The sequence below is a fragment of the Microtus oregoni genome, unplaced genomic scaffold, assembly GCF_018167655.1.
Source record: "Microtus oregoni isolate MIOR12 unplaced genomic scaffold, Mior012 000033F_ref0000390, whole genome shotgun sequence".
NCBI classification, from domain to species: domain Eukaryota; kingdom Metazoa; phylum Chordata; class Mammalia; order Rodentia; family Cricetidae; genus Microtus; species Microtus oregoni.
Genome location: NW_024543092.1, coordinates 21993447 through 22009604, shown reverse-complemented (window position 1 = coordinate 22009604; position 16158 = coordinate 21993447). Strand labels below are relative to the sequence as shown.

General features: G+C 45.3%; 1 protein-coding gene across 12 annotated transcripts in view; it reads left to right on the top strand.

Annotated features, from left to right (window-relative positions):
- Positions 1-16158, top strand: part of Pde10a (phosphodiesterase 10A) — a 449138-nt gene that overhangs the window by 347446 nt on the left and 85534 nt on the right. For 10 of the 12 annotated variants that reach the window (XR_005976773.1, XR_005976772.1, XR_005976770.1 and 7 more), the window contains one exon: positions 8629-8757. Coding sequence is in view for 8 of the 12 variants with exons in the window: in XM_041680083.1 (XP_041536017.1) it covers positions 8629-8757 (129 nt within the window). In the remaining 4 variants the exon portion in view is untranslated. The remainder of the gene's footprint in view (positions 1-8628; positions 8758-16158) is intronic. The other 2 variants (XM_041680085.1, XM_041680086.1) reach the window with 1 other exon arrangement.

The following is a 16158-nucleotide window of genomic DNA, read 5'->3' as shown; positions in this document are numbered from 1 at the left end:
CCTGTGCAGGTTTGTGTGTAGGTCAGAGGGTCTGCAGTTGAGCGCAGAGCTTGTTGTGGTGCTCCTTAGGCTGGCGGGCTTTCGAGGCCCTAGTACTCACGGTACAGGTAAAAGCTTCCATGTCCGGGCTCTAGATGGATGCCTGAGGCCCTCATGCTTGAGCCTCATTTAACTATCCAGCTGTTCCCAGTGTGGTGATTCCTTCTGCGCTGCAGATGTGTGTTCCCTACACCGTAGAAGTTTCTGTGCCGATAACCAAGGTTCAGCGGGTCTACACCCAGGCCTGTTTTCTTTCCCTCCAATGTCTCTGGTATTTGCTGTCCAGTTTTGACATCATTGGTCACTATCCCACCTAGAGTCACCTTTGGCATAGCCCCCGGCTCACTGTGTTTAGTTGATCAGGGCATCCTTTGCGAGGCTCAGACTGCATTCAAGAGACTTTGATGAAGCGGGGAACATGTTGCTGTAAACTGAGCACCAACCACAAAGTGATCGGTTTGTAGAAGGTTGCTAAGCAGACATTTACTGGTAGGGCCTGAGCCTTGAGAGCTGTTTGCCTCAGCATGCTCGTGTTCCCGAGAGTGTGGTCTGATGTAGAGGATCTCCTACGGCTCATTCGACACTTGCCTTTCAGCTGATGTTGTTCAGGGGAGACTGTAGAAATTGGGGCGTAGCTGCAGCAAGCAGGTACCTGGGGTCTGGCTTTGGGAGTTAACCAGCCTGTTCTGCTTAGCCTGTGACCTCAGTTTTGCTGCCTCCACTGTGAGGGCCACACCTGCTGTCGGGCCTCCCTGGCAGTGACAGAGCCTGTACCTGGAAGCAGAAGATAGAGTAGAGCCATTCTGTAAGGTGTTTGTGTGACAGAGAAGAAAAAGGCAGCTCGTGTGCCCTTGTCAGCCGTGCAGTGCGTTCATCCATTTATTGATAGTGTGTTTTTAATTCTGATTCATCTTAAGGCATTAGGTATATGCCTGATTGTCAGGCCTCAGCATGATTTATAAGTCCTCCCCCCTCTAGACTTCCTGTGGGTAAAATATTTGGGGCTTAATCTTACTCTTAGGAGTTTTCTCAAAAATCAGAAACCTGTCTTCATCTTTATCATAAATCATAAGTGAAAAGTTTGTAGTTAGAGATCCTAAAATGACTTTGATGGCGTCCCTTGGTGCTGGTGTGGGCGGGGCCATGTGGGAGGGGTCTTTGATAAAAGCAAATTACAAATAACGACACTGGAGGCAAGGCCGTTGAAGCTGTGCAGAGGGGTGAGAGGTCCCAACACCAACAGCACTCTATACCAAGGTCAGCACTGAGTCTGGGCCAAGCCCCCGTTGGGAGGACGTGCCTGTGTGGAATGAGAACGTTTTGACGGTGGGCATTTGTGAGAGACAAACCTTGGTATCACAGGACCTTCGTCTTAGCTTCGCTTCCTGCTTTTCTCCATCGTCACAGAGACAGCACCGGTTCTAGTGTCCTTTCCTCTCTAACCTCATTTCTGTATAAGACTTTGCCTTCTAAAACAACTCCAAAAGAAACGCACTTAGAGCCCATTAATCCATTCCTGTATGTGACAAGCATTGGGAAGGAACTGTGGCATAAGCCCCTCCAGGCTTGACCCTTTATCAGGACAGGAAGTCCATTGAGGGCACTTCTGCAGAGCTGGTACCATGTCAGTGGATGGAGAACATTAGAATGTTTCTGGATCTTCACAGTACGAAGTTACTACTTTGCCAGACAACTTCCCATGGACCTAGGAGCTTTGTGCAGGAACAGAAAGGAAATGCATGCAGGAGAGAGAAGCACTCATCGAGGCTGAGGCAGTCGTAATTGAGGTAGGAGTAGCAGGCCCTGGAGAAGACTCCCTCACCCAGCACTCACTGAGGGTGTGGGTTCTAGGGTGTATCTGGCATCTCGTGGAAGGGGGCAGTTCCCAGCCGGCACTTTACTGTGCTGCTGCTTCCCCAGCCCTCTGATAACTCACAAGACAAGAGTTACTCACTGATTCCTTTGCTGAGGATGACAGTCTGCATGCCGCTGCCTCTAGAAGGACCCCTGACCTTGGAGTCACTACTGTGAGTCACGGGACTCAGCACAGGGTTGTGCTCAAGACAAGTTGACTTACGTGAGTCCTTCCTCACAGCTGCACTTGGAATCTCTGAGAGTCATTATAGCCAGAGGGCAGAGGAGAGATGTGTGTCACCAACGTCCAGGGGACAGCTGGCTCATGCTGCCAAGAGCCTTTGCTCTTGGAGTCACCTGGGGCACTCTCAGTTCCTCCATTACTAACTTGTGATGCGTGTTGTGGACTGCCAGGGGAGTGTGTTGGAGATTCAATACTCAGGCTTTTTACTGATACCTATACCCTCCCAAATTTCACACTTTTAGAAAGAAGGCTGGTGACACAGGCCCTGCTGTCACCCAGCGACTTGGCCTTTATTTATCTGTACGTGCCTTTGGAGCCTTGTCCGTACATCCCAACCTAGGTCTACTTGCGAGCAGCCGTTCTGAGAGGGGCTTCTCAGGACTGCTGTGACTCTTCAAGATGCCTGCTATGTGGAGACTGAGACAGACTAGTTACCAATTACTGCATCCACAGTTTTGTGAGTGAGATCACTCAACACATAGGAGATGTCACCCGACAGCGGAGCAGGGCGCAGTGTGTCTCGGGAGGTGCTGCCTCAGCACTGAGGGTGTGGTCGGGGAGGGGTCTGTGGTCAAGTTGCTTCTGGTCTGAATGCCTCGCTTAGCAGACTCAGGGTGAGGAGGGGTCAGGCAGATAGCACCATGTCCATGAGTGTGAGGGCTCAGTATACTGGAGCAAAAAGGAGGAAGAACCACGGGGAAGTGGTGCTGTTTTTTCTGACCTCTCCTCACCCCCAGATTAGACCAGGGCGAGTCTTGTGAAGTAGAGACTTCCTGTTAACCCTTCCCTCCTACGCCCTTGCCACAGGTTTTTCAGTTTGTAGTCTGGTTGGAGAATGACTCCACATCAGAGTGGTACTGGCCAGAAGCAATCCTGAAAACTCGTGGTTGCAGAAGGAAGAGAGTCCAAAGAGGCAGGTCACAGCTGGGCTTTGTGAGACGGGCTGTTAGGCTGCCTTTGTTCTGACCCTGTTATTATCTCTGTGGCCAAGAGAACAATCATCCAAAAATGCCACACCTCTGCACTTCTGTCCTTATTTACACAGGCGACTGTGACTCGCGTGGAGAGTTTGCTGTGCACCAGACACGTAATTCTCAGAGGCCTAACAGAATCAGTACATGGTTGTATCCCACTGTCTGCATGTGGAACATATTCGTGCATGCCAGCTGCACCGGAAGTGGTCATGTGTTAGTAGCAAATGCTATTTAGCTGCTTTATCCTTTATGCAGGGAAGCCATTCAAGCAGCAGGAGTGTGGACGCCAGCAAAGGAAGACCCAGGAAGGAAAAGGTGGATGAAAGAGGATTTGGAATTCTCAGAACAGATATAACTGATTTTTGTGTTTGACAAATTTTGTGTTAATATGCTTGCATTACTCATTTATCTTGCAGTTCATATTAAGGAAAATTATTTCTGGTGTGTACTTTGGAACTGCCTTCTGACACTAATTAGAACTTTTACATAAATTTGTGTATGCACTCAGCTCTTGTGTCCCTTCACAGCCGGGGTTCTCAGGCTGTGAGAAGTCCCCCAACAGCAAACCTGTTGAGGGAGAATGAGCTACCTGACTAGGAAGGGTGGTGCAGCTTCGGATTGTGCCACAAGACATCTGTCTGAAGATTGCCAGACTGTTAATTCTACTCTTAATTGGTGGAGTTAAACATGGAGAAACTAAAAACAAATCTGAGATCCCAAACTAATCAGGACTGAGCCAAAGCAGAATGATGTTTGAATGTTCTCCACGTGGAACATTTATACCTCTTCATGCATTCATCACAGGCTGTGCATCTCGGCTCTCATAGCCAGGCTGACCTTCAGGGACTGAGCTTTTGTGGTACAATGTTTAAGAGTGGGAAATAGTATTGTTGAATTTGCCTCACATGTGGAACGATGCTTTTGGGAGGGAACAGTGGTTTATGTTACATTCTGTTCATACATGGATTGAACACAGAGGGAGTTAATACATGGGGCAGTTAGGATATTTCAGAGAAAGGATTAAAAGCTAGGACTGGGACCTATAGCCTGAGGACCTGTTGCCTAATTTGTGATGAAAGAATCTTGGTTGTGGGGAAGAGCTGAGTGATGGGAGTGTTTGGGTCTGGAGTACAATGCCCTGGGCCCAAAGTGTGACAGGAGCAGAAGGGTGGGCTGGAAATCTACAGTGTGTGTGTCTGTCCCTGAGCTCTTCATACAGGCACAGGATGGAGTGAGGATTGAAAAGGCAGTGCTTTTCCTAGAAAGTAAGCATTGAGCTTCAAATCTAAAGTTACATTATCAGTTCTTACCAAAGTTAATTTTCACAGCTCTTACCAAAGTTATGTTAACATAGTTCTTACCAAAGTTACATTAACACAGTTCTTACCAAAGTTACACTAACACAGTTCTTACCATAGTTACATTTACACAGCTCTTACCAAAGTTACATTAACACAGCTCTTACCAAAGTTACACTAACACAGCTCTTACCAAAGTTACATTAACACAGTTCTTACCAAAGTTACGTTAACATAGCTCCTACCAAAGTTACATTAACACAGCTCTTATCAAAGTTATGTTAACACAGCTCTTACCAAAGTTACATTAACACAGACAGGTCTTACCAAAGTAATGTTAACACAGCTCTTACCAAAGTTACATTATCACAGCTCTTAGGAATCTTCCATTGGATACAGTCAGGTACAGCTCACCCTTAGCACATGTGTAGATTCCTTTATTCAAACGAGAAGCTGTTATGAAGAAACACTTAAAACTATTTGATTTGAATCTAAATGTGTATCTCGTTGATGTCTAAACTGAGAGGTAACTATTCTAGTGGGTGTGTTTGTGACCTAATGGGATGTATTCAAAAGGACAAATCTCCCATCCCTTACACACACAGTGATCATACCGTTGTGCGAATAAAGAGCAAGTGGACTGCCCATGGCGTGAGACTCACCACAGGGGCCAGCATCCTTCTTTCGGTCATAGTCCACCATCTACTCCCAGCCTTCTTATCTGTAAACAATGGCATGTGTCCCCATGTTATCCATTGCACCATAAGGTTCCCTGGGTTTTGACAAATGTGTAGTATCAATGTTCACCGCCATAGTATTAGAGAATAATTTCTTGGCCCCATGAGATCTGTGTTTCACCCAGTCAGCTTCCCTCCATTTTTCTGGACTGAGACACTTCAGTTACTGATCTTTTCCTATTTACCCCAGACGACTTCCTCCTCCTCCTCCTTTTTTCCTTCTTCCTCCACCTTCTTTTTCTTTCTTCTTCTTGTGTTTCATATCTGCAACTGTTTAATGTTTGGCCCTGCAGGGTAGCTTGTAAAAACCTGAATAGTCCTGTAAAAACTGACAGCCCTGTACTCCCGTGTCACTACAGGACTGGTACTCGAGCCGGGAACTAAGCTGGAGACTTAAATACACATAGACAGAGACACACAAAGAGAGATGCGGACACGGGTCATCCCTGATACAAGAATGCCAATGCCAACTTTATTGTGCTCAGCGAAAGCTTATATATGAATCCTTAGCCACATTTCAGCTCTTGGGATCTTTCAGCTGCAGTCCCACCAGCCAGCCATCAGGGTCTCATGCTCAGAGCAGTTGCAGGCACAGGTGTTTTGCTGAGTTCACTCCAGCAGGCAAAGGGTCTGAGAAAGTCAAGGGGCCAGGGATCTGTAGCTCCCAACAATAGCTTATCTCCCTGTTACTGCTCATCTAGGTTTTGTCCTGGCTTCTCATCATTTCTTCTTATCACGAACTAACATTTAGTTATGTACACAGCTTATCAGTGTCTTCACTCCCTAGAAGGGAGCTTACATGCCTCCAGAATTAGCAGATTATGGAAGAAAGCCATTTACAAAATGTCCACATGCAGGTCTTTATGTGGACACGGGTTTCCATGTAAGTTGGGCTATGTTGACTATGAGGGATATTATTATTATGGTGTTATACAGGACAACTTTTAAACTAATAAGCCATCTTTCAAAACTAGACCAGCAGAGAGCAAGGACTGATGCTCTGTTCCACACCAACAATTAGTGCTCCGGGGGTTTTGGACTTTAGGCACAGTAATAACTATGTAGCTGAGTCTTGTTTTCACATTACCTTCAGCTCACTAATGACCAATTAGTACCTTTTTTTGTGTTTATCTGTGATATTCACATCTTCTTTGTTAAGGGGTTTGTTCTACATTGAGTCTATTTTTAAAGACTAGCTGTTTGCTTATGGTTGACTTTTAAGAGGATATTTTGGATGCAGGTCCTTTATGTAATATACAATTTGCAAACAGGACATAGCTATAATGGGCTGAAATAACAAGGAGCCCAAGTTCCAGCAGTCTCTGCAGCCTGGCTTTCTGGGAAATAGGAAGAAGTAGAAACAGGGAAGGGGGCCTGAGAGGTAAAATTTCTTCAGAAAAAACTGGGAGGGTGACTACTTTAGTCTCACAGAATGCTCTTTCTTGAGGTCATAGAGGAGTGTGCAAAGACCAGAGATGGGAAACGTGTTGGGATTCCTGGCTCACAGTGTGGGCATCCTGGTGGGTGGGTAACAAGAACACAGAAGTCATGGGCATCTGGAACATTAGCATGAAGACGATGAGATCAGCCATCAAAGTGGTGGAAGGGTGTAAGAAAAAGGAGTATTATCTTCGTATCAGCTATCTCCCACAAGGTCCCCATTCACCAGTGTGGGAGGTCCTTCTGTCTGTATGTTGCTTTTATTGGTTAATGAATAAAGAACTGCTTTGAGCCCATGGCAGGGAAAAACAGAACTAGGTGGGAAAAGCTAGGCTGTATGCTGGGAGAAAGAGGGCAGAGTCAGGGAGAAGCCATGGAACCGCCGGAGACAGACGCTGGGAACTTTATCTGGTAAGCCACAGCCACATGGTGATATACAGATGAATAGAAATGGTTAAATTAATGTAAGACTTAGCCAATAAGAAGCTAGAGCTAATGGGCCTAGCAGTAGTTTAATTAATACAGCTTCTGTGTGATTATTTCGGGGCTAAGCTAGCCGGCCAGCCAGGAACCAACAAGTGTCTCTCTCCTCCCTCCAACACCCCATCCTATCACCTTCATGTCAGTACCTGATTCTTTCTGTACCTAGGGATGTGCCCTGCCCTCTCAGGTGAGCACTCCACTCTAATAAGCCGTTTGTCTTTAGCATCTTGTAGTAAGTTTTAAGTCAGATTCTGTTCCAGAGGTGTTTTTTTTTGCCCTCTGCAGAGAATACAATGGGTCTCCCTTCTTCTCTCATGTGATGTGTGTGTTGTGTGTGCCCTTTGCTTTGTGCAGAATACGATGGGTCTCCTTCCCCTCTCTTGTGTGCTGTGTGTTTTGTGTGCCCTTTTCCCTGTGCAGAATACGATGGGTCTCCTTCCCCTCCCTCATGTGCTGTGTGTGTTGTGTGTACTCTTTGCCCTGTGCTGAGAATACAATGGGTCGCCTTCTCTTTCGTGTGCTGTGTGTGTTGTGTGTGTTGCAGTTGGCTGTTAGGAGAATGATTTCTTTGAAAGAAGCCATCTGCCTTCCCAGCGACCCTGTTCCACTGTAAGATTCTCACAGCTGTGATTCGAGTGCTCAGCAGAATTAATTAACACGTGTGGATTCTCTGCTTTGTGGAAATGTGCGGCCTACTCTCTGCAGGGTTAGAATTAGACTTAGTTTCCTTCTTTTTTATGTCAAAGTCACTGTCTGTCAGTGTCGTCATCCAGCCATTCCTACAGATGACCGCTCATGAAATCTCAGTGAACAGGCATAGTGACAGCAATTTTCACACCCAGCTTGTGTTTGGGATTATTTCAATCTAAAAAAGATGCCACTTTATATTTTTGATATGAAAATATATGAAATTATCTGTAGCCAACAGTTTTCGTTGGACAGAAACTTCATTGCTAATGATGGAGAAATGACAAGAGCATTCTGAAGTGACATTGGTTGGACCAGCGGCTCTAGTGCCTCTGTGGAAAGGGAGGAATTTGAGTTGACAGCAATAAAGACGAACAGCGACGAACACATTCATCCAGTCACTGGTACCCATCCATGGTGCCTTGCCAGGTTTAGCTGGTAGTGCTTACCTCAGTGTAAGTGTTTCATGCAACCTAACATACAATAGAAAGGCACCGTCTGGCTCACGGGGCCCCAGAACTGACAGCGGGGAAATAGCTACTTGGTGTGACTTACCATCTACCACTTCAGATACCAATTCTGACTTCACAGTCCTTAGCTTTACTCTTTTCTTGTGGTCATAACATAAAATAACACCTTAGCATGCGGACATAAGCAGGTGAGCTTTCGTGGCACCTTGTAGCATCATCGCCTATTGCCCGTGCGCTTCCAAAGCTTTGCCCTTTCGTCTTCCCATGAAGTCACCCCGCCTGTCCCAGCTCCCTGCAGCAGAGGGAACTTCCTAACTGCTAGCACAATGGGTTGGTACACCGTGTGTTTCCTGTTTGAAGTCACCGCATGGGTGAATTTTATTCTTTGCAATTCCTTTGCAGGTTTGACGGATGAGAAAGTGAAGGCCTACCTCTCTCTCCACCCCCAGGTCTTAGATGAGTTTGTTTCCGAAAGCGTGAGCGCCGAGACTGTAGAAAAGTGGCTGAAGAGAAAAAACAACAAAGTTGAAGGTAAGACGCCACCTGCTTGCTCGCGCCAAGTGTCCGCAGATCTCAGACCAAGCCTTCCTAGCTCATGATGGGACATCATACTTTAGAAAAACAAAACATGTTTAATCACAGCACTCGGGAGGCAGAGGCAGAGGCAGGCGGATCTCTGTGAGTTTGAGGTCAGTCTGGTTTACAGAGCTAGTCTAGGACAGCCAGGGATACACAGAAAAAACCCTGTCTTAAAAAAAACAAAACAAACAAGCAAAAAATAAAAAGAGAAGAAAACAAAATATGAAATAGAGGTTTATATTTTATTTCTGTATTTTTTTAAAAGATAACATTGTTAGAGGAGCTAAATGAATATGAGAAAAAATCCTTAATTATAAAAGCACTTGGCAAATAACTGCTGAGAATTTTTTAGTGTTTGTTGTATTAGTCTTGTGGAGTCACTGCAGTGCGGTGTCTCAGGCTGTGAACTGAGAAGAGAAAAGATGAATTTGTTTCCAGTTCAGGATCTGATAGCCCTACTGCGTTTGGCTTCTGGCTACGACAGCCATGGCAGTGGCAGGGATGTGTGTCCAAGTGAAAAGCTCACATCACCTGCTGGGAAGGGAGATTGAAAGAGGAGACGGAGGTTCCACACGGGCTCCACGTGTGCTCCAGTGGCTGTGGGGCCTCTCACGGGCCCTTCTACCTGATGGGCACGGCACATCTTTGTTGGTCCAGCTCTTTGTTGGCCCAGGGACCACTGTCTGTGTGCAGACCATGCCAGTGATTAATATTGATTAGAAAAACATAGTTTGTGTTCCTGTCTCTAGATGCTCCACTCTGCAGAGCGCAATCTGAGAGCACCGTGCTGGCTTATCTTTGGTCCTTCCTTGTTTCCTTCCTTCCTAGTCACAGATGCTAACAGAATGGGGCCTCCAATAGTAAAATGAGGATGACCCTTTTAGATGCAATTCGGAGAGGCGAGAAAGATGTGAGAACTGTTTTACATGTCAGATTCTTTGGTGAGCTGCCTATGCCCTGGTAAATAACTCCCCAGCTCTCATCCAAGTTGTCCCATGTAAGCTCAGTGGGTCACACAACAAAGACAGGCTTGCTAGAAATGGGTTTCCAGTGGAAGAGACCTGAGAAAGACCAAAATTCACTATGTGGATGCATGAAACTGAAAACAGAATACATAAAATATTTGGATTCCTGGAATTTGGGACATATTGCATTTAAAATTTATGCAGAATATCATTTTAAGGGAGGACTCCCTTTGTGTGTTTCTCTCTTATTCTCAGAAATATATTTATCTTTTAAATTAACTAGTCACCTTTGCAGTTCAAATAATAGAAAATAGAAGCAGCTCTCTTGGTGAAAAGAGAAGAGTAGACTCCAAAGGCCTGAGAGGTCAAATACATTTCCCCTCAAACTGAATCAACATGGATGTGCTTTCTCTGAATATTGCAGTGTAACTTTCCTGTGTTCCTAAATGGCTAGATTTGGCCATCCGACCAAATTTGGACTCCTATTTTTATGCATGTTGTCCTCATAGGCACAGTTAATTCTACTTGAGAAACTTTTGCGTTAACACCAACATAGCTGTTCCGGGGTGGTTCTCTTAATGTGATAAGCATTCTAACTTCTGCCTAACATAGAAAAAAAAAGAGTGTTTAAAGATGTGGTAGAAATATAGGCAATTTCTGTGCTCTGAATACTTAGGTTCCGACGCGTGAAGAGGCGATGCTTCACTCACGGAGCTCACTCTTGTCTCCCCAGCACTAAAAATTGTTTTCTAAAGTTGACCTTGAGGCTAAGTTCACAATGATCCATTTTAAAGTGACCTTTGGAGCTGGGTTTTGCATTTAGTTCCTATATAAGTGATTTGACTCATCTGGGAAGAGAGTGAGCAATTCCTCAGGATGGAGTGTAACGTCTAAGGAGTTCCCAACACTCTCATAAAATGTCTTTTCATGCATTCGGAAAAAAATGGCATCTTGGAAAGAATTATATCTCATATTTAGTCAGACTACACATTATATCTTCATGCTCATCTATATGTGAACTACGTCTGACAAACTGATCAACTGGCACCCTTTGGGACTCTGAGGTTACTATTGCAATTAGCACCTGCACACATGTGTCCACACACAGCACATATGTGACGCTATGTGGAGGCCTAGTCTTCTGCATTTCTTACAAGAGTCTCCAAGATGGAACTTGATCCCACACTGCAGACACTGTTCTCTTCTGGGCAAGAAGAACCAAACCTTACCTCCACTGTCAACAGTGTCCCATCTTTGGTTACCAGTCTGGGCAGTGTTAGGAAGGATGCTGAATTGGCGCTCAGTGTGACCACTTTGGTATCTTTAATACTATGATGATATTTAAGGTGAATATTAATAAAACCCCAAATTCCAGTGTAATAATAACCTCTGATGGAAGTTGATTTAGTACCTAAGAAGGTGGTGAATTAGCCTAGATAATTTATAGGCTGTTGATAGAGCACTGTCCTTTGTGGCCTGTGGCTTTGTGTGTGGCACCTTTTAGAGCAGATGCTGCCACTACTTTTGACATTTAAGTAATTCATAGCTAAAGCATTGTTGCTGTCAGTTACCTTAAATTTAAAATTTTTACATGGTTTTATTTTTATATAAAAACTGTAATTATCAAATTTCTCTCTTTTATGTGATTCTAGAGATGGGAGTTATTATTATCCAAGTGAAATTTTTAGTCATTTCATACTTAGAATAAAGCTTTTAAAATCATGCCACCCCAACCTTCTATTCAATTGCCTGGGGTTCAGATTTAGCCGCATTTAAACTGGTTAATGTCTAACAGATGGCGCCCGTGCTGGTGTACGCTGTGACGACGTCTTAAACTAACAAGGCACGAGTTCCCCTGCCAGAACACACCTCCTCACAAGGCTGTAGCTTGTAGAACACTAAAAACCATGTACTCATCATGAATAAACAAACAAGACATGACTGAAACAATTCTCATGGGATGTAATTTCAGACACTTCTCTTTCTTTTACTTGAAATTAGAATGATTTTTATTCCATTACAATTATTTTATCTCAGCAGTTGAAATTACATTATCAACACGAAACTATCAAATCAGGTATTCCTTTGCTTCTGGCAAATGGAAGTCATGCACTGAATGCTTTGACATGGGTTATAAATAACCATGAGTCTACCAACTAGAAGCTCGAGTGGAGACAGCACTGCCGGTAATTGATACATTGCATTAGTTCTGTTAATTGTGTGTCAATTACTCTGATGATGTCTTTAAGCCTGCGGCTTGGGAGTGAGGTGGCTTATGATTCCGAACCAGACTTCAGGTGGCCATGCTAATAAGATGAAAAATTAAGTCTCGTCCTTATAATATCACGGGCGCCTAGGAAACTGATTCAAGTGTGTTCTTTTGCCGTGGACTGGACTGATTTCTGAAGCGGTGTCTGGTGTCTTTGAAGCTCGTGGTCCTCTTTGCCAGGCTTTAAAAGCCATTGTGTTTTCCCAGCAGAAGTCACATTTCTGAGTGATTCAAAGGAATAAAATCTTTATGAGCTGCTAGGTCTTGGGAAATACTTATTTTCGTTGAGATGCCTTTATATAATTTGTGTTTTCTAGTTTCACACACAGAAAGAGATGCTGTGGAAATGTTAGTTGATGTCATTCCTCTTAGCATTTAAAATTTTTTCTCACCTGTGACAGATTTCTAAACGTTAAAAACCCATGAAAAATGATGGTACATTGTTTCCAACTCTAAGCTCATAAAACCTTTCTGAAAATTCGACAGTGATCAAAGTTGATTTCAGGTTGCATAACCCTCTGTAGAAATGTCCGCATGACAGGCTAGTGTCTTCACACAAAAGCACAAAGGGTTAATTTCATCTCGCAGCTCTCAGTTCCCACTCCATCACCGAGGGCAGGGTCAGAGCAGTGACCTGGAGATGCAGATGAGATGCCTTGGCAAGACTGCTGTTGCTCACTGGCTGGCTCCTATCACTTGCTCAGCCTGCTTTCTTAGACTCCCCGGGATGCCTGTCTGGGAAAGCTCCACCCACAGTCAGCTGGCCTTCCCCACACCAGCCGTTAATCATGAAGATGCCCACAGAGGCTTGTCCACAGGTCAACCAGGTGGGAACATTTTCTCGATTGTGAGTCCCTCTCCCCAAATGGCTCGAACTCATATCAAGTTGACAAAGCACTGTGACAGTACCTGGAATGTGACCCAGTGTGATATGCTTTCCCGGCTAACCGGTCAGTTACCGATTCAGAGATATTTATTGATTACCTGCTGTGAGTGTATATGGTGGTTTGAGTAAAAATGGTCCCCGTAGGCTCATAGGGAGTGACATTATGAGGAGGTGTGGTCTTGTCAGAGTAGGTGTGGCTTTGTTGGAGGAAGTGTGTCACTATGGGGGTAGGCTTGAGGTCTCTAATGCTCAAGCCAGGTCTAGCGTGACATTCACTTCCCGCTGCCTCCCAGTTCAGATGCAGAACTCTCAGCTCCTTTTCCAGCACCAGGCAGTGTAATGTTATCATAGAAATGCTTAATAAAAAATTTAAATCCGGTGTTTTCCTTCAGCCAGTTAAACCTGACTTTGGTGCTGAGAACCGCTGTCTGCCTGGTGTCCCTAGCTCTTTACGGTGCCCCAGGAGCAGCATTTCCCTGTGCTGATGCCTTCAGGAAGCTAGCACTTCGTGGTGGTGGTAGAGTACAGCACTATCGGAGCACAGGGACCCAGGCGCCAGATCAGGTGTTGTTTGGTGGTGTGATGAGTTGTTAGGGGCTGGATGTCACCAGTGACTCCTGAGTGAGAGGATTGTCACCTCGGAGCTGGTCAGGCTCACGGTGTCCCTCTCACTCAGGCTGACTGTCTCGGGGTCTGGTGTTTTAGTTTACACGGGCTCCACAGGACTTCTTGTGTTTGCTGAGTTTGAGGGCCAGCGTTAGGTGTCAGGATGCCTGGAAGACTTAAGGTAATGATGACGTAGGTGGAGGAGATAGGGAGATGCAAGAGCAGGGAACAGGACTTGGGGCTTGATTTCTGAGAGAACTGGGGAGAAGATTTAGGAGCAGTTGTCTGGTCAGGCAAGGCAGCAGTCAGCAAGTCAGCAAGTGCAGTAGGTCAGCTCAGGGCACGGGTGGGATGAAATATAAAGCACGCTGTGGCCCCTCCTTTTTGATCACTCTGGGGTAGGAGCTTTGGTGTGCTGTCCTCTGAGCCTCTCCAGCTTGAAAAGGTTTTTTGTTTGTTTGTTTTTTTATTTGTTGTTTAGTTTTTTTCCTCCTTGTTTTTGAAGCAGGCGTAGAGGTGAGGGTGGGGACACATGCTGGCAAACTTTTTGTGTTTGTTCTTCCATTTCCTATTGCCCTGCTAGTCCTCGTCTTTGCTTGCTTTCCTTCCCTTTCTTTTGTTGTTTTGATACCAGCCATCCTGACTCCCCAGAGCTGTGGAATTCAGTTTTAGGAAGGGCAGAAAAGAAAGGGCAGTGTGTACCCAGTGACTCTGGTGAGATCAGCTCTTATCTCTGAAAGGGAGGTTCCCTAAGAAGATAGGATTTAGTCCTCAGAAGGCCCTTTGAAGGCCCTCTGAGCTGCATGGGAGGGTAGTCATGAGAAGACTCGGAGGTGGATACAGCCCTTTGAGAACATCATGGGAGGAGGCAGGCACTCACTGGACAGGCTGAACCTTCTGGGATGTTCTTAAGTGCTTCTAAGAACAATGTACATATTTTGAAATTTAGATAAGAACCTCCCAGTACCTTTGAAGACTTGATGATGCAGGCGTTTGGAGTGAACCATCATGGCATGCCAAATCATCCGTGTTAGGAACAGGTCAGTCAGGTTTCCGTATTCTGGTCGCCTGTCACCTCCACAGAGCAGCCCACACGCCTGCTTCACAGGTGGAATGCCTGTGGGAACTGAGGACTTGTAGTAGTGGCTCAGCTTTTGAAACTGAAGCAAGGCTTTCCCACGTGTTTGCATGACTGCCCTGAGATGCAAAGGCCTGACAGACGTTTGGTCGCAGGTGATTACAAGCCCAGGACGGCTTTAGACTTCTCAGGCAGAGTAAGTGGATATTCCTTTGGACTTGAGCACACTTTAAAAACCTAAATATAAAACAGGTGAAAAGTACAATCTGAGCAAAAAGAGGGTCCACACTCACCTCTGAGAACGGCCATCATAGCTGAGCAGGGGACAGCGGAGGTGGCTGGTCTCAAAAGTCCAAAGCAGTCAAACATGACGAAAATTATGAATATCATTAAAACTAAGAAATGGGTCAGGTGGTGGTGGCACATGCCTTTAATCCCAGCACTTGGGAGTAAGAGGCAGGCAGATCTCTGTGAGTTCCAGGCCAGCCTGGTCTACAAGAGCTAGTTTCAGGACAGACTCCAAAGCTACAGAGAAACCCTGTCTCGAAAAAACAAACAAAAAAGACACTAAGAAATGATAACTGACAAAGAACAGCTGTTGTTCGGGATAATTGAGAGATTAATTTTAGGTTAAACATTTCATATCAAACATAGTCAAAGGCACTTGAGGTTTGAATGAGCATGGCCCTCACAGGTTTGTACACTTGTATGCTTAGTGCCCAGTTGGTAAACTGTTTGGGAAGGGTTAGGAGGTGTGTCCTTACTGGGGTAGGTGTGTCTTTCTCTCTCTCTCTCTCTCTCTCTCTCTCTCTCTCTCTCTCTCTCTCTGTCTCTCTCTCTCCCTCTCTCTCTCCCTCTCTCCGCTTGCTGGCTGTAGATCAGAATGTAAAGCTCTCAGCTACTTTTCCAGCAGCTTGCTTGTCTGCTTCCTCCAGGATGGCAATGGACTCACCCCTGAAACCGGAAGCCAGCCCCCAGCTAAATGCTTTCTTCTATGAGAGTTGCCTTGGCCATGGCTCTTCTCTGCAGCAGCAGAGCAGTCAGGAGCACGGCACTTTAGTGTTTCGGTAGGGGGTTTCGGATCATTTTCAGTGTCTATGGAATGATTCAGTTGGGTTTCTTTTGAAGGTAGAAGGCTTGGTTTGCTTGTGTTGTATCACGGGAGTTAAGATGGACAGATCACACTGACAGAAGAAGAGCAATCCAAGACGTTTGTGATAAAGCGCACTTCAAACTGGTTTATAACTTTACTTTTTGATCTTTTTTTTTCACTTGAATCAGGCTGAATTAATAAAGGAAAGAAGCTTATTTAGCTCATAGTTTTGGAGATTCAAGGATGTAGCACTGGCCTGATGATGTCACAGCTGCAGGAGCGCATAGCTGTGTGTGTAGAGATCCCATTTTGCAAAAGGATACCTGAGAGGCTGGGCCCCCGAATCTCTTTCCAGGGTATCCCCTTAATGATGTCACACTAGGTCCCACCTTCCAAAAGTCTATTGCTTCCCACTGCTACACAGAGGACCAGGGGCTTCCAAATTATTTGAAGAGA